This window comes from Rhamphochromis longiceps, linkage group LG18 (genome assembly GCF_057381845.1).
Source record: "Rhamphochromis longiceps isolate RC_006_pf linkage group LG18, R_longiceps_female_GT1.1, whole genome shotgun sequence".
NCBI lineage: Eukaryota > Metazoa > Chordata > Actinopteri > Cichliformes > Cichlidae > Rhamphochromis > Rhamphochromis longiceps.
In genome coordinates this window covers 15,083,710-15,106,620 of record NC_140574.1, presented here as the reverse complement: position 1 = coordinate 15,106,620, position 22,911 = coordinate 15,083,710, and the positions used below count along the sequence as shown (strand labels likewise).

The following is a 22,911-nucleotide window of genomic DNA, read 5'->3' as shown; positions in this document are numbered from 1 at the left end:
AATATTGCTGTCCTTGAATGCTGAGTAAACACTGACAAAGCACTGATTGTATCTCTTGTACTTTATCAACGCAGTATCTAAAAACTTTGCACCGTAGTGGTTAAAATCTCATTCTAATAAGAGTTAAAAGCGCATTCGGTTATTAGGTTTATAGGGTTATTGAATTATGGTTAATGGTTGGTAGAATTTGTTTTAAACATTATCTGCCAATTACATCTGCCACCCTTCTCCAAATCTGTGCCCCTACCTGGCCCCCCCAACAAAAATTTTCTAGACACGCCACTGCTAAGCACTAGAGGTAAATGCTAAGGAAAACAACGAGATACATTATAAGAAATAAGCTTACAAGGAATCAAACAGAATATATTTAATAAAAACTCCAAAAACCCTGGACCGTGACACAGGTGCCGTTTCATCACATGAAATGTGGGATGTCACTTCACTATCTCTTGAAATTAACTGCTGTTATAATTCCAAATTAATTTCTAATTAATTTCCCTTTGATGAGCAGTGGCTTTCTCGTTTAGCTCTTCATTTTTAAAGCTGGTGGACTCATGAATTGTAAGACAGCCCTTTAATTACTTAGAAATTACCCTGGGTTCCTTAGTGACATTGCAGATTATTATTATACACCTTGCCTGTGGGGTCTTTGTTGGTTGACCCTCCTGTGTCGGGTTTTTCAGATTCATTCATTTACAAAACGTTTGTCTGATTGTAGATCGGTGGATTCCAAACACCTTTTAGATAGTTTTGTAAACTTTCCCAGGTTCCTGAGCATTAACAGCAGAGGTGTGGACTCGAGTCACATGACTTGGACTCGAGTCAGACTCGAGTCATTAATTTTATGACTTTAGACTTGACTTGAAAAAATGTTCTAAGACTTGTGACTTGACTTGGACTTTTACACCAATGACTTGGGACTTGAATTGGACTTGAACCGGTTTACTTGAAAAGACTTGATATTTTACCCCAAATATAAAATTTAACATGCATATTATATAGAGATTGAAAATGTGACGTCATTCAGGGGTAAAACCGCAAAGGATTCTGGGAACTCGTGGCAAGAGGTACTAGCGCACACAGCCTTTCAATTGAAATCAGTCACACAGCGATAAAAAGAAACACAAAAATGTCAAGAAGCCGTTGTATTATTAACTGCAATAGCCGGTCGCATGACAGCCACGGGAAGCCGACGGGTAAAGAGATCGGTTGTTATCGGATTACGTCGTTGAAGAGAAATTGTTCGAGCCATGTTTCCGAAGTAACAAAGACGCGACGGGTGGCCTGGATTGCAGCCATTCAAAGATCAAATATAACGTCCCAGAACACTCCAGCTCACAGGTTAGTCTGCTCCAAGCATTTCCACAAAGGTCAGTCTGCTGTTGTAGTTAATGCGTCATTTTTCTTAACATAATTGGTGATATAGGTTACAAGCAAGTCTGGCGCTGAACAGAAATTGTCGCGCTATGCTCCTTTATTTATTGTGCATAAATAGTGAATTGTCCTGACACAATATTGCGTTTCGCTTCTGTTATTATGGTACATTGACAAAAATATATACTTTTATTCACAGGATAAAACAGGTTTTTTGTATCACTAATTGCCCAGTGCGATTACAACATACAATATTATTGTCACTGCTGCATTTCTGTGATGCTACCAGAAATTATTTCCACTGCTAATTAATTACCGTTGAGCTCAAAGGTCCTATTAATAAACGGTTAACGAATGTGTATTTATGACGACGATTTGTGAGACTGGTAAACTTATGATACGTACGATGGTCTTTCGTTCTACACGGTGCATTTCAAGGTCCTGCACCCATCCGTCGGTAAACTGTACCTGGGCTTGTTGCAGTGACCGGAAGTTACTAAACTTCACGAGTGTATGCACTCACTCCAAGAACCGTATGATTATAAATATGCATATAAATATGCTACGATGAGATAGCTGACTTCATCTAACTAGCAAATGTTGTCCAGGCTACGTTGGTGATGCAGTTTTTTTTAATATGTATGATATTTTTGTCATGCGATTTTAAAGCCGGTCCTACAACCGCATCCAAGAATGACATGCAGCTTATCTCAGAACTGTCGGTGAAAATTATTCTTGGAGCTAGGTTTAATTGAGCTGCATTTTAAAGAGGTGCAATTTCACAATTTGTGTATATTTTCTAAGTTCGCTATTTTGTCATGTGTTGAGAAAAACACAGATTTAAAAATTACATGGTCTAATATTTACATTTAGCATAACTGCAACATGCTTTTTTTCGTTTTTTTTTTAAAGACTCGAAAGGACTTGAAATTCAAAATTTCAGACTTGTGACTTGACTCGGACTTTTACACCAGTGACTTGAGACTCGACTCTGACTTGCCTGACATTACTTGAGACTTGACTTGAGACTTGAGGATAAAGACTTGAGACTTACTTGAGACTTGCAAAACAATGACTTGGTCCCACCTCTGATTAACAGCTCTTTTTAGGTGGCCTCATTTGCACCATTCAGGCTCAGGCGTCATAATAGATCTGTATTTCACAAGCATCTGATTGCCTTTCCAAATTAATGCCGATTCCAAAGTTTACATAGTTTCCCCCACACAGATGAGCAATATTGGGTCTACTGACTTCATCCAATAAAATATTTATTTATTTAAATTTTAGTTGTTCTTGGTTTCCCCTCATTGGATGACGTTTTAGTTTATATTTATGCAGAAATATGGAAAACCTCACAAACCTTTTTTTGTGGATGGGAACATTGTGAATGTGGTCCAGTATATTCAAATAAACTACAATTATGCTTGTTTATTTAAATGCGCTGATCTAATCCTGAAGGTTTATTAGCACACTTATTTCATGACAACTTCACACATTCAAGCTATTTGAACATTAGTTTTACAACTTTAATATTTCTCCCTAACATTAATTAGTAATTACTGAATAATGAACTCGGATGCACAGTGGTACACAGCACAACAAGGGGATCCTGGGTTTGAATTCATTGGACGGTTGACCCCTTCTCTGTACGGAGTTGCATGTTTTGTGTGGGATTACTGCTCCCACAGTGTAAAGACATGCATGCTCAGTTAATTGGTGGCTCTAAATTGGCTGTAGATGTGTATATGAGCATGAACTGTTGTCTTTCTGTCTGCTTTAGCCTGAAATGGGGTACACACTGGACAAGCTACCATCTTTTATCCTACGAGAGCTGAAATAGGCTTTTGTACCCTTTTAACCTGAAGTGGTTGAGAAAATGTATGAATGGGTTTTTGCGTGATGAGAAAACTTTCAGAAACTTTAATCTACAATTTTTCATTTTGAACTTTGCTTAAACCACTTCTCCCAGAGTATTAAAAGACTAGTTTATAATGAACTTGGCTTCATGGATATGTTGTATAAGGATTCAGGAGACTGACTGCTTGCCTCTCAGTGTAATGTAGAAAGCCCGAGTGCTGCGGATCAGAGCCAGAAGAAGCTCAGGTCAGGAAAGGAGTCGGGAGTTTTTGAAGTAATTAGAAAAACATTTATGGCCTTTTGAGAGAATCGCCTTGACTGAGCTCTGATTACTGATGTGTGTTTCTGCATGTTTTCATGTCACAGTCCCAGAGTCATTGGTACGCAGACATGTTGTGTTTACTGCCACTGAAGAGGAATTAATCTCGTTCATTTACAATGTCATTTTCCCGTCGGCACTCATTAGGCTTGCTAATGCTAACACAACCAGCAGCACTGTGCGACCGACCGGGCCCGACACGATCAGCTGGTGTTTTTCTTCTGGGGTGACAGCTGCTACCGTTTATGGGTGTCAGCATACGCCAAAGTCGTACCTTTGTCGCCACGGTCAGTGAGGAGCTGAACAGAAAATGCTGTGTTGGCAACAAGCGATTATGTGTAAAGATCAAAGTAGGAGATTCCAAAGCAGAAGTGATGAGAGCCACTACAGGGTGAGGTATGGAAGAGGAAGGGGAGCGTATGGACTGGAAATAAGATGAGTGATTATGATGGAAGTAGGGAAGCCATACCGACTGGAGTCTGCTGATGGTATCGTGTGAAGTTGTCGGTTCAGTGTAATTTAAAAAAGAATTGGCAGAACTGTCCCCAGAGTTTTGTTGTCTTTGTAGGAAGATTTAATAAAAACTTCACTCCCCCAAACAAAACATGCAGTTCGGCTCTCGCTCACTCTGAAGTTTTTGCTTTTCTTTTTCTTTTCCCTCAGCATGTGTCCTTTTTAAGCACACACACACCTGACCATATTGTTGCTGGGACAGCTTGTGTTGAAACATACGGTCTCATTAGTTTTCACTTGTCATCTTTCAACAGGGAGCTGTCAAAAATTGTACAACACTGTAGAATACACACACACACACACACACACACACACACACACACACACACACACACACACACACTGCCCTTTGGTTAGACTCCAGGCTCCTGTCATGACATTTCCAACCAATGTCCGTTGGACTGTTCTCATGTCTTTTGAGGAAAAATAAAACCCTGCTTGGCTCCTGTTGGGTCTGTGTTGCCACAAGCCCCGCTAGTTTAGAGACTTATTCCTCATGAAGAGCGGAAAACAAGACAGAACATCTTCAACCGGCTTGTCACTCGCTAACGAGGGAAGTTTTGGGTCAGAACCAGCTCTTGGAGCTCACGCTCCTCACCTGACTCCAGCCCCAAATCCTTAAAAGAGCAGCTTTCCTCACAGCTATATATTGACAAACTGTTACAATACACATCACAGCACAAGCACCTCCCTCCATAAAACCCCCCTTAGTTACACTATGTGTGTGTATGTGTAAGCACCTGTATGCATGAGCAGGAACGTGTGTGTGTGTGTATGTGTATGCATGTGAGAATGTGTGTGTGTCATGGGGGTGCGTTTGTGTGACCTCCTGCTGACCAAAAGGGTCATAAAAGCAGGAAGCTTACAACACAAAAAACATGCCTTCCAGATAGGATGTATCTGCAATAAAACCTCCCCCAGCACAGAGTGGCTGGAGAGGTGGTCAGAGACAAAGGAATGTCTTGATCCTATAGATTGATCAGAGTTTACAAATTTAAGAAACACAATGACACATTCAACAATTATATATATATATATATATATATATATATATATATATATATATATATATATAATATGCTTAAATTCTTCGAGGCATGAATTCAGCAAGGGGTAATTGAGATGATTTGAACTTTACAGCCATGGCATGCTATGTTGCCAGAAGCAGACATCAGAAGATCATCATCATCATCATCATCATCATCATCGTTTATTTGTATAGCACTTTAAGAACACACCAGGCAGACCAAAGTGCTGAACAACACAGATCAAAACAACAACCAAATTAAAAATACCATAAAATCATTACAAACAATAAAATAAATAAGGTGTCAGTTTCCTACAGAGTTAAAAGCCAGGGAATAAAAATAGGTTTTCAATCTGGACTTAAAGACCTGCACTGATGACGCTTGTCTAATTTGGAGGGGAAGGTTATTCCAGAGCATCGGAGCCGCAATTGAAAAGGCACGGTCTCCTCTGCATTTCAGCCGCGACTTAGGGACCGACAGCAGCAGCTGCTCAGCTGAACGGAGCGAGCGAGGAGGAACATGTGGCTTCAGCAAGTCAGTTAAGTACACAGGAGCCAGACCATTTAAAGATTTAAAAACCAATAAAAGGACCTTAAAACGAACCCTAAAATCAATGGGAAGCCAATGCAAGGAAGCCAGAACCGGAGTGATGTGATCGAATTTCCTACTACTGGTTAAAAATCGCGCCGCCGCGTTTTGCACTAACTGCAGGCGTGACAAGGTGCCCGACCCGACCCCTATTAAAAGGGAATTACAATAGTCCAGACGTGAGGTGATAAAAGCATGAATAAGAGTTTCCAAATTGGGTTTGGAAAGGAAAGGCTTAACCTTCGACAGGCGTCTGAGGTGATAAAAAGCTGATTTTACCACCCCACTTACATGACCTTCAAAAGTAAGCGCAGAATCAAGTTTAACACCAAGATTAGTGACTGAACTTTTCAGATGAGAGGTCAAATCACCAAAATCAACATCTGGAGAATCAGTAGAACGATGCGGGCCATATAAAATTGCTTCCGTTTTGCGACCATTAAAATTCAAAAAATTATTTGAAGAAGATGGGTACACTGTGGTCATAAAGGGATGAAAATTGTCAGCAACAACACTCAGGTGGGCCGTGGCGATGCTCAGTTGATATATATAATACATTAACCTTTAGAAATCCAAAGTGTGCCAAGAAAATATCCACACACCATTACACCACCATTGAACCATTGATACAATTCAGATGGATCTATAGGTTTATGTGTTTTAGACCTGCCTCTGACTCCACCATCTGAATGTAGCAGCAGAAACTGAGCCTCAACAGACCACGCAACATTTGTACAATCCTCTGTTGTCCAATTTTGGTGAGACCCAGTCTTTTGCTGCTGTAGCCAATCGGGCCATGCTCTTCTGAAATCAATAAGGCATTTTCACCCAGAGACCTGCTGCTCACTGGACGTTTTCTCTTTTTCAAACCATTGTCTGCTAACACTAGAGATTGTTGTGTGGGAAACTCCCAGTAGACCAGCAGTTTCTGAAATACCCGGAGCGGCCTGTTTTCCACCAACCAGCACGCCACGTTCTAAGTCACTTAAATGACCTTTCTTCCCCCCATTCTCAGAACTTCAGCAGGTTCTGTCTGTCTTGACCATCCATGCATTGAGTTGCTCCCATGTACACCTGCACAGGTGTACCTAATAAAGTGACCGGTGCCTCTAAAGCTATAACTAGCATTATAGCTAGAATCGCCATTAAAGAAGCTGTAGAGGTCTTTATTTGCAAGTATATTCTCACCCGTCTTTACATTCGGTCATTTCATGTTGCCTGAGTGGATTATATACGGATGCGGATTATCCACTTACTGTAAAAAGACTCCCATTAAATTATCCACTTAGAGACCATCTAAGACAAGACACGGTAAGAAAAGATCTCATAGCCTGAAACAAACTGAAAAGATTTTATTCAAATGTAAATTGCGTGTCTCTTAAGCAGCGTTTGAAAACTCCTCTTAATGCATCACATTATCATGTATTCATGCCGCCCAGGACTCGCTGTCAGCCCACTGAAATTAACAGCACTGAGAACATGCACGTACACACAGCTGTTTAAGTCACTGAGATCTTGAGCTCGTATTACACTTTTTTGTTTTTTCTCACAAACGATCTTCGTGCCATAAAGCGGCGCAGTGAACTTTGTCAAAATGCAGCCCTTTGAAGCTGAACGTAACATTTAGCCACCGCCAGTCTTTCTGACAGCTCTTGTTTGTTTATGTAATTTAATCGACGTAATATATGCATTTCAAATATGCATGTGCAGCCTCTAAAATGTAAAAGTATATTCTTGTCTCATCTGTGCCATCTCCTCCCTTCCTCTCGTCGTGCAGGCTGCCCTACGCAGGTTACTTTGGAGGTGTTTCGGGTCTCAGTAAAAAACAGTTTCTGAAGATCAACGGCTTCCCGAACGAGTACTGGGGCTGGGGAGGAGAAGACGACGACATTTACAACAGGTATGTGTGGACGGCTGAGCTCTGCCTGCGATTTTCTCGCTGTTAAAATGTGTGGTTATCCTCGATAATGGAACTTTTCTGCAAAGGAAGGCAATTTATAAAACCCAAACTACATTAAATTATTTTTATTCATGAGTAGAGGACAGAGTCTACTGTCAGGTTTACACTCAAACTGCACCGCACATTCACGTCTTTTATGTGTTGAATATGTATTATTTATGCCACTCCTGGAGACGGTAGTGGCACAGTCAAGTATCGCGAATGCAAGTGACGTTGAAGCTCTTCATGGAAGAGGTGATTTATTATAATTATTCAGGAGAGGGAGTCTGATTAGCAAATAAATTAACCTTTTGAAGCACTTCAGTCAGCTTTTAATGACTAGCTGAAGTTCACTAATGACATTTCTGTGGATGTTGGCTGAAATCAAATCTGGGAGAAGAATATTCGTTTGACAGCTCGACAGAAAGATGACTTAAGACGGGACTATTAGCTGAATTTATCGTCTGCTCGGGAGGTTGTTTGCACTGAACTTTGTTTGATTACCCGGTGAAGTGATGATCAGACTATTAACAAATGACAGCTACAGCAATGAACCCTCATCTGTCTGTGGTTGGTAAAGAATCATAACAGCTAAACGCAATGCATAATGATATGCCATAGAAATAATGAAGCTAACTAAACACAGGACTTCTATCTCTCCCTGACATCTTCTCTCGTAGCACAGATTAGCTCCATCAGTCACACAAACAAACCCAAAATGTCAGTTTCATGTTTCTTAACAGCTGAAATGAACATATGAGATGGCAGATTAACTCCAAAAGAATATATTGCAGTCCCATAAACAGATGCATTCGCATTCAGAGAGTATAATTATAAACACACAGGGTTGTATACTCACAGCAGGATGCTCCTCCACAGACACGATGCCACCTTCATCTCTATTGCATCTCCTCCTCTTCTTCTTCTTTTGTTTTTCCTCTCTGTCTTTCTCTGTGTCCCGCTGTCACGCTCACAATGCGAAGCTTATCTTTGTCCTCTTGGAGTAATAGCATTATAAGAAAACTGAAAATAGAGCAGTTGAGAATAGTGGTTTGTGAGGATGGACTGTGTCAGCCAACACAGTATTAGAAGATTACAGCTGTTTGTCAGCATCTGGCTGGATGTGATAAAAGAGATCAATGTGTGCTTCACTGAACGGTTGTGTGTATAGGTCTATAATTATGCACCAAAAGTTAAAGTACTGACTTTAACGGAAGATAGCTCAACTTTACAATTGGATGCTGCAGATTTTTCTGGAAATAATTTCTGCACTCCAGCTGAGCTATTTTGGCTGCTATGAAATGTGAAGTGAAGTGCTGTGCATATATCATTAAACTGCCAGTTAGGAAAAGAAAACTTTCAGACACAGACACTTGCTCTTACACTAAAATACTTAAGTTGCCAGCTCCACAGCAACATTTTCCACCAAACCAGAATAAAAAATGCAAAATAATAATATTTGCTTTACTTAAGGCATGCCAAATACAAGGAATCCTCATATTAAGTTGCTTACTTGTTAGTGAAATACAGTGTTTGTACACAAAGAATACTGGCTGATATATCAGTCTGAATTTATTACTGACAAAGAAATCTATATCAGAGCTGGCATCTGCACTTGCCCGAAGATACCAGTGTTGGCTTGGCTCTACTTTACAGCCTGTAGCCTCTTTTAGGATATTACTTTAACTTCTTAGACCAAACATGTTGTGTACCATATGGATGCACTCCATCCAGATAAAACTGTAGACAGCTGCTGCCAATTCGGCAGAGTCAGGTCTGTAATAAGTTCAGAAAGCTGAAGTAGATGTGGTGAATAATGTAGAACTTATAGCAGTTAAAGCCCCACTTATTTTTCTTGGGAGCTTATGGAGACCAAAGAGGGTGTTAAAGGGGTATTTCTCCCAAAAATTCAATTTAGATTTTGTTTCTCTGACCCGTAATGCTATTTGCTATAATGTGAGTTGCTCCGTTTTGGAGATATTCACTCTATAAATGTCTGCATTGTCACAAATATAATGGCATTAAATGCCTATCAGCTCAAAAAGTCAAAGAAAAAGAGCAAAGATGATGCATGCAGACACAAAATGAGCAGCAGTGTCTTTCCATAAATCCTGACCAGATTGCTCTACATAATCTAAACTTGTGAGCAGTTTCTTATGACATGTATGACAGGATGATGACAGTAAGTTGTTTCTGAGCAAGACAGAGAATTTTAAATTAAATCATAACAAGATGCGAGTGAATTGCAGACTTTCAGCTTTAATTCAAGGAGTTTTACAAAAAAGTGTAATCAACTGTGCAGGAATTACAGACATTTTCACACACAGTCCCCTATTATAAAGAGAATTTAGCAGTTGACTGATAAACTGGTAGGTTTAGGTGGGTTTATTTCATGTTAAAGAGGTGCAAGTGTCATTGTCAAAGTCCGCAGATTGTTTGCAGCAAGGCGATGGAGCATCTCAAGGGTCCATGGACTTTAGGCAGTCATCGACTACAAATGAGTTTCATCCAAGTATTAAAATAAATCCCGAAATTTAAAATTGTGTTAGTTTGTCCAATAACTTTTTAGCCTCTTGATATAATCCCCTCCTCACTTAACCGGCAGTATTAGCTATGTGTATACTTCTTTTTGTTGGGAGAATAGAGTGAAAAAACTATGAAACACACCAAGGTTTTCGTAGTTGAATTACTGGGTCATGATTTCTGGAACGAGGCATAGCTGCTGAGTTTTCCTAATGTATTTGTGGGGCACTTTGACCAGCAGAAGGCAAATGCCATCAGGTTCCATTATAGTAAAGAGAAGACATCTCTACAGCCACTATCTACAAAACTTGGCAAGTCACACCAGGAGCAGTCTACAGTAGATCGATAAAGAGCACTACAGACCAGATGAAAAATATGGTAATTTGATTATGGGGTGAAATGTCTCTTTATAGGGGCACAAAATATCGACTGTATATTCATCAGATGACCAGAAACACAATCCCAAATTAGACTTTTTGTCTTTTTGCCAGTTCAGTGACAAAATGGAGTTTGTGCATCTTTACATCACACTGCAACATCAGAACAGCGAGTGAGTTGAATGAAGTAATACTGACTGGCTAAGTGTTTAATGTTTAATGCCTTTAGAAATAATATAAACTTGAGGCAGGATTTTATCCTTTAGATAAGATAGTCCCACTGAGATTTGACTGAGAAGGCTCTATAAGTATTACTCTGCATGTATTTTACATTTTATCTGTGTTTCCACAGTGTGTTGTAGTTTACTTTTCAGCTGCGGAGGAAACTCCAACAGTGCTGTCCAATAAACATACAGTAGCTGGAGGGGTCGATTCATACAGTGTTGTGCTAAAAAAATTATAGAAAAAGAGTTCTCACTGACCTTTTTCTGTATTTATTCTGCATTTTTATTCATTCCAAACTGCTGTCAGGGACGACATGTTTTGTTTTGGTTTTTTTGCTGGAGTTTTAAATGTTTGTATTATATTTGGATTCACTGTGTTTATGTAGCAGATAGTTCCTGGTTGATTTCTTTATGATTATTTTCTCAGTTTGGTCTTTAGTCTTTTTTTGCTACCTTTTGCAATCTAGTTTCTGTTTGTGGTTTGAGTTTTAATTAGAATTATTAGACTCTAACCTTTACCTTATTGCTTCCTGTTTTATTTTGGTAGCTGTTATCTTCTGTGTCTTGTTTCTTTTTACTTCCCTTGTCTTGTGATCCTTGATTAGTGTCAGCTGTGTTTGGTTCCCCACACGTTTCTCCTTCCTTTATATTTAAACCCTAAGTTTACTTTTGTTCTTTGTTGTTATTCTGTCTAGTCAACTTGTACGTTTCCTGCTTGTTCCTGTTGTGTGTTCCCCGTATTCCTTACTCCTTGTTTAGTTTTTTGTTAAGACATTTAATCAGCCTTAATAAATAGCTCACTTGTTTTCTGCATCTGGTTCCTCACACTTTTACTCTGTAAATCATGAGAGGTACTGTAAAAAGCCTCAAACTCAATAATTATAAATAATAATAATACTTAATAATAAAAATAATATTTGAAATTATACTCATATTTGGTATAATAGTATATAATAAATACTTGAAGAAACTTATGCAGAAAAAAGCAAATACAGCTGAGCCTGAAGGCTGGGTAGTGCTTCATTTGAAGGCTCACATCTCCTCCCACCATCCACCTTCACTTTTCAGGGCTGGCTTGTTTTAGAGCTTTTCACAGAGTAGGCTGAAGCCCTGAAAAATCCCTGAAAACGCATTTGGACAAGCTATTGAAAGACTATGGAGTGTGGATATTGCTGCGTGTGCACATAGCTGAGGCTTTTTTTAAACCAAGTAACAAGTTTCTTCTTCAGCTTTTATTATGAAAGATCTTGTTTTTTAGCAAGACCTTAGTTGTCCCTGTCAGTCCAGCTAGTTGATCCACACTAAAATATATCATATTAACAGATGGAAATGTAAGTTTCCTGCTGGCATTGGTGATCCCCTGACCTTTCCTCTGGTTCCACCATGAGGTTGACATTTGTGGATTCGTGTGAATTGGCTCAAACACTGTTCAATCGATTGTCTTGACATTTGATTCACACATTTGGAGTACCCACAAGATGAATTGTAATAACTTGGGTTACTTCCTTATTTCATTTTGTGAAATCATAAGATCAAAAGTTTCATTTGTATTGTACTTTACAAAGGTTTTGGCATTACCATAAAGTTTATGTATAAATATTAAGTACTGGCTGCCAAACATCAGCATGTCAGGATGGTAATGATACCATTCAGCTCGAAACACAGCTGCATCTTAACCTCAGAAATGTGGCTCTGCTCTCACTTTCACAGCAGTTGCCATTTGCACAAACTTTAACAGCATCTTGCTGCTGCATTCAGAGTACAAAGCAAGGGCACAATGCAGGAGCATCTCCACTTTCACGCACTGGCAACAAGTGCTACAGATCATACATAAACCATAAAATAAAACCCCATCATTCATAGAAGAGTGCAGAAATGTCAGCAGTGATTATGGATAGTGTCTAGCTCAGTGTCAACTATTTGCATTTATTAAGTATGATCACATTGAATCTTCCTCAGGCTGAGATTTGGGAGGTTTATCAATGATGACAATGTGGCTTTATGAGCACTGAGCAGCACCCACCCTTTTGCACATGCACCACCCAAAGGTCAAGTGTGCGGTGGTGTGTTAGCCTGTCAGATGGATGCACGGCCTGGGCATGTCTTATCAGCTGTCGGGATAAAAGGAAAGTCAGGCATGGCTTGTTAAAAGAGGAAGCAAAGGTACAGCAAAGACATTTCTTTACCTTTACATTGTTTTTCAGTTTCAGAATAAAAGTGCACACAAAATGGAATAAGGTGGTAATTAGTAGTAGTAGTAGTGAAAACACAGGCCTGCATGGTTCAGTTCTGAGACCTGAGCAAACAGTTTAAACCAGAAGCCTGTAGTATGAAGCAGGATTTCATCTTATCCAGGTAACTTCAGGGTTAACAGTACTATTGTATATTTCATGGTATAACGCCATAGTAACTTGTACTATGAACCAAAGCTGTTCTGGATTAGGTTAGCTTCCAGATTAGATCAACAGGTATGAAATCCCTGCCTACTGACCAATCGATTCTGGCAGATAGTACAGGGGCTCTGAAGTTTCAAAAATAAATATAGATATTTAAAAGGCAACTTTATTCCTTGTTTTTTCTTTTATGTTGGCAGAAAAAGATTTTACAACAGTTTTATTGTTCTATCAACATTAATATATTATCCTTAAACAGGATATCTACACTGCACCTGCTGACCTTTTAACAAATTTCCACATAGATTAAACATTTAATTCTGTTTTGTGTTTAATCTTTAGTTTCCAACTGTTAAAATTCATCAAGGTTGCAACTGAAGGAATAATAAATAAAGCTGGCGTTTAAACATTAATGTAATCAAATACTTGATTATAATCCATCAGATTCTCCGGTGTCTTAGTGATAGAGCTTTGATATTGATAAGTCTGTCATCTCACAAAGTCGGCATTTGTGTTTTCTTTTCTGGCTTTAAATACGCTAAACTTGATTAATACTAAGATCTTTTCCAGTCTTATTGACTAAAGCACACACTTTTGATAGTATATTACTCTACAGTGGTTTTCTTCTCAAGCACACTCACGCCACTGATTTGATCTGCAGAAGCTGTGTTGCTTTCAATGTGTTTAATCTCTTCATATTTTCCCCATAGTGTAGTTCTATCTTTCTTTGTAAAATCAGCCGCTCTTCTGCTGATACATCCATCCATCCATTCTGTCCTGCTTAACTTTATCAGGGTCGCCGAGGGGGGGCTGCAGCCTATCCCAGCTGCCATAGGGTGAGAGGCAGGGACAGATTCCCAGCCTGACACAGGCCTGACACAGAGAGACAGACAACCATTCCCGTTTACATTCACACAATCAGAATCATCTTTATTTTAACAATTTGTGCACACAAACAAGGGATTTCACTCTGGTTCATTTTGCTTTCTCAATACAAAAAATAGAGTTTTTTAAACAGACAATTTTAAATAGGCATATATATACACAAGCAGAGCATAAATACAGAGACGTTAAAACGAACTACAACTGGACATGAGCGATAGATATTTAATAGGCTGAACATGGTGTTGCCTGGCTGAACCTTAGATGTTCATGTTGACCACTCCTTCCTTACCTGTGTAAATGGTACGGTCCATGCAGGTGCATGGGCTTGAGTAGCGGAGGAGAGAGGAGGTGGTATTTTATCTAGTTTTATTTTTACTAGTTCCTTTGTATTTGGTCAGATTCCCTAGTGAATTAATTTTGTCTTTCATTAAGACTTAAGATAAATAAATTCCACTTTTTTGGAACATATTTCTGCCTCAGTAGCTGCTTCCTTGACATCTTCTGCTTCTAGACAGTAACAACTGCCCCTTGTTTGAGGCGGAGGGGGGGGGCGTCTCAGCGCAACAAGTATCTGAAGCTGAAAGGCTTCTAAGAATGCGAGCTGTAGATGCAGCGGGGAAGGATGGATCTCCAGCTGAGTGAACTAAAAGGCTGGCCAGTTAAGTCTCTCAGGATTCAGTAAAACAACTGGAGGAGTAGGATAAAGGGATGAAGAGATAAAAGAACAGGAGTACACATCAGAGTGTGCAGTGTCCATGAAATCTGCCTCTGGTTCGTTAAAAGGAAACAAAGTTCATGGGTATGAAACGTGTAAGCAGTCGATGTGTCCACCAATCTCCATGTGCTCTTTCTTTGAAAACTGCTCTGGAAAGAGGAGCATCAGCTAAATGACTAAATCACCCCTTTATACTATCTGCTCTCTGCTCCAGCACCTTTGCCTCACTGTATTTTCTTCCTCCTCTCTAACCCTCCAGCTCTTCACATCTATTTTTTTCCTGTCTGCCTCTCTTCTTTCCCTCAAAGTAATTTTCCTCTCTTTATCCTGGTTTTGATGCCACGGGCTGTGGCCACTGCCTGAAACGGGTCCTGCTTGCTTAATGCCAGCCCGGGTGAACTAGCTGTCCCTGCTGCTCAGTGTGGCCTGAGCCTGTGGCAGAGAGGGCACATGCCACTTGCACAACTGTCAGCACCACTTCCTCCTTGGTGGCTATTGCTGAGAAAGAAGAAGAGAGAGGGAGTGTTTTCTTTCCTCACTATTCTCTCACCCTCTCTGAACATCCAGCATTAGCCTTAGTGTTCCTATCCCAAGGGCTTGAGTGCAAGACCAGCCTTCACCACACGTGCAGACGCTCACTCTTTCCACGCACCCTCCTTCCCTTGCCCTTTCCCCTTCCTCTCTGTAAACCTCCCAGCGGTGGCTTTCATCAGAGCCTGAGCCAGCATCATATGCACATGCAGCACAAGGACTGTGCATGTTTCTGTGAAGTCTTGACAATGGTGTAAGAATCGGGATATTTTTGGCTCAACACTTTGAGCAGCCTTTGGTAAGTTCAGTCACACGTCTAGGTTAAGAAGCTGTTTTCACCCTTGGGTCAGGTCAGCAGCAAACATCAAGTCTTTTATACCTTTTTTCCAGTTGCCCTGATTTATTCTTAGATCATTGTTTGACTTTGTTTCGTTAAACACACACGAGACGTACTGATACAAGTATATGTCAGTAAACCGATACCTAAAGATACAACAGATATTTGTACAAATACTTAGGATGTTGTTTTTTAGAGTATGGATTTATAAAGGAAGATAGGTAAAAAATAGAGACGGGAGAAACATCCTTCAGCTCGTGCTTGTTGATGCTCCAAAGCCTGTCCACCAGAGGGCACTCTGCAATTTCCCTGTTAGCAATATGTGTTGAGTTGGGCAGAGTGTCAGTGAGTAAATAAATGACTAGACTAAATGTTATTAATCAGAATAATATCAGTATCAGTTTTAAAGTTGCTGTGTCGGCTGAGCTCTATTCTTTTGTATTTGGTAATATGAAATGGTCTTATTTTAAATGTGTGGTGGTAATAAAAAGACAATGTGACAGGAGAGTTTGGCGAGGGCCGGTACAATAATGAAGTGAGTAAGGGGATAGTTTCAGTTGTTCATGAGGCAAATCTTGTCTTACTAATGACCAAGAGATTTAAGAACATTTCCCCACACTTCATTCAGCAGCTTAAGTGTGCAGTAGCAAAAGAGACTATCAAGCACATGGATGGATGGATGGATCTTGTAAGAGCACGTCGACTTCACCTCAATCACCTTCACAATTTGTGAAAAAGATTTCTTTTCCCCCACCATTCGTGAAACAGCGACGCAACTCTACAAATGCTTTCAAGGACTGTCTGTCCAATAGTGCGTTATTATCCCCATTTTCTATATTATGTAATGCCTTCCCTCCTCTACTTCTCCAGCTTTTGACTTAGCTCCAGGTATGTGTTGTGAAAAATATGAAGAGTGCATTTTTGCTTAGCGAACAAAGAGTTTATCAACTTAGGGGTGACTGCAATAAGAGGAAAATGTCCAAGGTCCTTTAGGGAATTGTGATAAATATCTTTTAATGCATGGCTGACAGCCATTTTTAAATTTTCCTCTGGTTTGGTAATTCAGTTATATATGCTCCGTGGACAAATTAAAGCATCCACAAGGCTTGGCAGGGAGAACAAAGAAGCCCCTGGGAAAAGAGAGAGTAAGCAGGCACATTTTTCTTATCATACGATACTTTCAATGTGACAGTCGCAGGAACAGAAGTCAACGCGACACGGTAGAGAGCACCTGCTTGATTCTAGAGTTGAATCAATGTAGGGTGAAAGCAAGGTGACGAAAAGAAGCAGCAGCAAACAGAAAGAGCTACATGAGTGTGGGGGCACTGATGAGTATAAACCAGGTCAGCTGGCTGATGTACATCCAGCAGCAGCAGATATTGTAATCTGTCTGAACTAATGTCCTGTGTGATTTTCTGGTGTATTAACTGGAAAAAAATTGTTATGGAACAATGAAAAAAAACTTGCCCTATCTATGGTTGGTTTTTGCCATCAGACATGTAAATGGTAAATGGCCTGCATTTGTATAGCGCTTTTCTAGTCCATAGGACCCCAAAGCGCTTTACACTACATTCAGTCATTCACCCATTCACACACACATTCACACACTGGCGATAGCAAGCTACATTGTAGCCACAGCTGCCCTGGGGCGCACTGACAGAGGCGAGGCTGCCGGACACAGGCGCCACCGGGCCCTCTGACCACCACCAGTAGGCAAACACGGGGTTAGTATCTTGCCCAAGGATATTTGGCATGCAGCCAGGAGGCAGCCTGGGATCGAACCACCGACCTTCTGATTAGTGGCTGACCTGCTCTGCCACCTGAGCTACAGCCTTTAAATGTCATTTAAAGGCTGTTGGAGCATGAGGATGGTGCTTCTTACAGCCTCAGCATTGTTCTGAAATCACATTGCAAAGACTTAGAGTCAGCAGATCTGTGCCTCTTTGGAGTCTCAATCCCCCAAACCACTGACAAAGTACAAATCCTAGGAGGTATTACTGATGCAAACCTGTATTTTTATCCAACCATCAGCAGCATCAGTGAAACAGCTACCAAGTCTTCTCAGAAATATTTTAAATATCAAATATTTTTGCCAACAGGAAACTATATTGCCCTTTTTTTATTTATATATCTATATATATCTATCTGTCTCTCTGTCTATCTGTGTCTATCTGTCTTTTGACTGGATCATAATGCAGTCTGCAGCAAATTGATGGAAGTTCCGAATATTCCAAAGAGCTTCTAAGAGATTATATTAGTGTAATTCTAAAAACATCTCTCTTGGCTACCTGTTGATTACAAAACTGGTTTAAAAAGTTTGCTTCTGATCTTTAAAATACTTAAATATGTTGACCTGTGATATACTCACAGCATGCTTCCAGTTTACCAACACAGCAGAGTCATTTTACAGTGCCATTTTGCACACACTATGATCGCACTACAAGCCCCATCTCAGGTCTTTGTGCATCTAGTCAATTCCCCATTAGCTTCCACTACATTGGCTACTTGCCCATCTCACCAAGATAAAGCTAACATCTTCCTACAACAGTCTGGTAATGATAACAAATTCGGGAGGACATAGTTTATCTAGTACACATCCTCACGTGCGTCTTTAAAAAAGCACTTTTTGAGTTATCTCTACGAACCACGCTGTTATGAAACTACCATAACTAAAAAAATTTTAAAAAGCAGAAGGCCATTCGTCAGTTTTCCCTCTCGCAGCACACAGATGTGCTAGTTCTGAAAGAAAAATCTTCCTCTATTATCACCCACTCTCTGCTGCACATCGTCCAACCTGCACCACAGCCACCCACTCCTCCTCTTCCTCTCCCAGCTCATTTCTGCACACAGAAGGGAACTGAGGCAGGACATCAGACTCAGCTCCCGTTTCTACTTCACTCCATTGCACTAGTACAATTAACTCCACTTGTGGGAATAAGAGAGGAGAGCTGGAGACATTTCTGATTAATCCAATCAAACAGGTCTATGGTACATGGGTTTGTGCATCTCCTCCGTCAAGAGTGCTGCAGAGCAATGAAACTTTTCAAGACCGATCTCTCTAGCGGACAGATATCTTTGTTAAGAAGGAAAAAGTGTTGGATAAGACATAAAATTAGAGCTTTTTGGGTGGTGGCTCTAGTAGTTAGGAAGACTTTGCTGGTTAATGGTTTCACAGCAGGAGTCCAACTGTGACTCAGCTTCTATGGAGCATTTTATTCCACTTATAATTGGTGTAATTGTGTGATTTTTTTTTTTTCTTCATCACGACTGATTCAGAATAAAAGCTGTTGAGGTGAATGCTTTCAGTGTGAACACTGAGGCTGAGATGAGTAAGATCATATAGTGACCCTGGATTGCTTGCTTGCTGCAAAGTTTCTAATCAATCCCTTCTGAGTATATTGAGGAGGAGTTGCCAGACGACTATGAAGGTCCAGTTTGAAGGATGGTTTTACCACTTCCTTGTGTGACAATGTTCATGGTCTCTTGCAAAATGACATAAAATCAGCGTAGAAATGTCATATTATTTTATTTTATAAGGTTTTAAAAATGTCCATCTTGGTCTGTTCTTTTTGAAATCTTTTTTTTTTTCTTTCTTTTGTTTTTGTTTTTTTTTTTGCCTTTTTTCTGGGCTATGCATTCAAGCTAGCCTGGCCTGGCTCTAGCAGTGGGCACCAGTTTCCTGCTTCTGAGTGAGAAGAAGTTGAGCTGGGTCCATTGGCAGGGTCCATGGACTTGTACTGCGGTGCCTTCCAAGCCTAGGATCTGTAGCTTTAGCAGAAAGTTATATTAACCTGACTGGGCCACTATTTTCTGGTTTAAACTTTCCAGTTTGTTTAGGCCTGCTCCCACTGCAGTCTCCGTTCTGTTTTAGTCTCACAAGTGTGTGACCTGATGTGGTTTTCTGCTGTTGCAACCCATCTGCCTCGAGGCTGCATCCCGAGATATTTTTCTGCTCGGTTATAAAAAGCCATTATTTAAGTTACTGTGTACTGCCTTTCTGTCATCTCCATCCATGCTGGCCATTTTCCTCTGACTTTCCTCTAATCAAAAAGGCGTTTCTGTCCCCTGAACTGCCGATCCCTGATGTTTTCTTTTTTCTGAATGAACCCTAGACTGCCAAAGTCCACAGTGGTTCAAAAACACCCATACCAGCTCATGTAGGCCTGACAATTAAACCCAGTTTTGGTTTTGATATGAACATTAGCAGACTTTTCTAATATTTTATCTATTGCTGTGCTGCCACATGATCGGCCGACTGGGTAATTTCATGAGTAACCATCTATTACTAAGAACAGTTGTTGTTGTTGTTGTTAACTTGAAAGGAATCAAAAACTGAACCTAATTTGTGAGTTTGTGAGAACTGTACCCTTCCAATCACATTAACTATGATTCCAATCATAACAGGACTTGATAAAGACTTGAAATAATAGTAAAATGGATTTTGTAATTTATGTCAATCAAATGTTCTATTTCTTTTTATATTCCTAATTAAGTTTTCAGTGACTGTCAGGTATTGAATAACTGACTCAGTTATGATGAATATGATGAATGTTAGTGGACTGTTATGGAAGAGAGTGCAAAACAGGGCAGGACCTTTTTTGTTAAGCTCAATATTTTGTAGTTTTATGAATAATTATGAAGTTATTCATCCATTAACTTATTTTCCAAACCTGTATCCATCTAGGGTCACAGGAGGGTTGGAACTGGTCCCAGATGATTTTGAGCCGTGGGGTACACTGTGGAACAGGTCCATTACAGGGCTAGCACAGAGAGAGGGAAAAACATGCACACTCGTATTTATATCTGCATCAAATTTCCCGTCACCTTGCATACATCCTGTTTCCATGTGAGAGGAAAATGGAGGAAACTGTACAGGTGACGGTGCTAGCCACAAAATCAGAAACTGTTTATATAATCTCATCATAGCACAATGAATCTTATAAAAGCACTGTGGCCTTCTTCTGTATTTTTTTTATCTCTTTAATCTGGCTGCTTTCGGTCTTTGCACTTGAGTCTCCAAAAAAAGTGCTGTAAGTTCCCCCCGAGTGGAGAATTCTTCAGCAGCCACCCACCTGCTGTGTTTCAGTGGAGGTGGCTGTTGAATGTGTTGTCTCTGGATTATATACATCACACAGAGTACGCTAAAGCTTTCCTCCCTGCAGCTCCGCTGTATCCTCACTGTCCTGTTCTTTCTTGCATAATAGTCACACTACGCTGTCACACTGTGTTACTGCCTCCTGCCTGTCAGAGCCGTGGAAAATATTCACTGTACTCATGTGTCACTTGAGTGTGTGTTGGTGTGTGCGCTCTAGATGATTTCTTTTCCTTTGGTCAAGCAAGGATGCAACTGCAAAAATAAAGAAATGCTAGTTCATTAGTTAGCATGCAAATCATTAATCCACATATGCATTCATAAGCATGCAAGGTCACAGCGGCAGAGGAGGGGTTTTTTGACATTTTTAGCTCTGTGTTGCGTCACACTGTACCAACCCTGAACTTCATTTATCTAACAGTGTGTGCCGGCGTTAAGCTGATGAATGTGGGTATGTGTGGAGTTATAACAGCTGCTTTTGCTTTCTTTCTATGTGTGCCTTTGTGCCTTCCTTTTCTGAACGAGTGTCTTTGACCAGCATTAATCATCGTGCAAAGTTTCATATTGACAAAATGAGGAGCTAGAGAGCTGGCCCACCCTCAGGGAGTGTTTCATGATGAAAAGAAGATTTTGAAAGCAGGCAGGGAAGGTAACAAGCAGTGATACAATGATGTAGCAGAGGATTTCTGAGCAGCCCTGATGCTGTTTTACACAAGCACGCTCGATCTTCTTATGTTTGAGAAGCCAGCAAACAAAGCTTAGCAGTGCTTCTGATCAGCTCAACACACGCACACACAGAAAAGTTTGGTGTAATTTATAGAGAAGTGTTAAACAATAGCAAATGTAGTTAAACATACACCCCCAGTATTCCAGTTAAATTCATAATACTCATAATATTCATAACGAGTGGTCCTCACCTGCATTCGTCTATTCAATCTGTTCATTTGGTGGCAGAAACAGGTGCCTGAAAACTGAAGTCTGCCTCCCATTCTACTTTTCTCAGTGCATGTTGGGAAAAGAGTGAATTTGTCATGGGGTTTGCTAGATGAGGACCTGATTGCAGGACAAGGTCGTAAGTCCATATGATGACTATAGAAAACAGCAATCCAACAGGAGGACAAACTGACTCTAAATGGGCTGGAAACACACAGAGATGACAAACTAATAAAGGACAAAAACAAGCTGACGCTATATATACACAGAAGAGAAATCAGGGCAGAGTGGAGTGAGCTGGGAGAAACGAGACAAAAACTAATCAAGATAATCAAGATAATGACAAGGGAGGAAGTAAAATTAAACATAAGGCACAAGAGACAAATGATTATCAAAATAAAACAGGAAATGAAAAACTGGAACACGGAACACAAGAGAACTTGGCACAGGAGGATAAAACAGAGGAAACTAATAACTGAAAACTGAAATTAGCCTAGCACAGAAATAAATCCCTGAACAATAAACAAATCAAGAACAAAAGAGAACAACAATAATCCGAAAGTCCAAAACTCAAACCCCAGAGCCCAGAACCTAGGATCATCACAGAACTCAATTAAATCAATCGAGTAATTTATCTACATTTTGAAGTAACTTGCTAGTAGCTCAGCTGGATTTATATTGGGTAGTGATTCAATTATTTAAATTACTTAACTGAACTTCTTTGGATAAAAGGAAATTTTGCTATAGTCTCACATGTATATTTTGATCTTATTTTAACAAAGTAAGTGTGACTTAATACTAAGCTGTTAAAATGAAGCTTTCCTGTAACTATAACAGTACAAAACAGTCGTTCTTATTATCAAAGAATGTAAGCTTTGTCTTCTTCTTCTTCTTCTTCTTCTTCTTCTTTTTTTAGCTTTTTTTAAAATTGTATTCATTTAAACAGCCATTTAGATAAAGGAGAGCGCAGATTTAAAAATGTCTGATTATGCCTTCACACTTCTTAAAACTTTCACATGGGACCTTTTTATATTTAAGGATTGCTTAATTATGTAATTAGAGTTGCTCCAAGACAATAATAACAGTAAAGGACTGAACTAAATTTAATAATACAATACATTACAAATTTACAAATCTAAGAAATAGCTCAATTACAAATATCCAGTATGTTACAGAGACCTATATGATTGACATTTTACTTTGAACTGTAAAACTTTGTTATTTGTTATTTTCACTGTAGATGATGTGCAAAAGGGTGTAACTATTGCACTGTGGAATGACTT

The 22,911-nt window shown here is 39.8% G+C and overlaps 1 protein-coding gene across 1 annotated transcript in view; it reads left to right on the top strand.

The window, feature by feature from the left end:
• b4galt2 (UDP-Gal:betaGlcNAc beta 1,4- galactosyltransferase, polypeptide 2) overlaps positions 1 to 22,911 on the top strand; it is a 228,147-nt gene that overhangs the window by 176,121 nt on the left and 29,115 nt on the right. Inside the window, exon 6 of the mRNA XM_085388585.1 lies at positions 7,457 to 7,579. Coding sequence (XP_085244711.1) covers positions 7,457 to 7,579 — 123 coding nt within the window. The remainder of the gene's footprint in view (positions 1 to 7,456; positions 7,580 to 22,911) is intronic.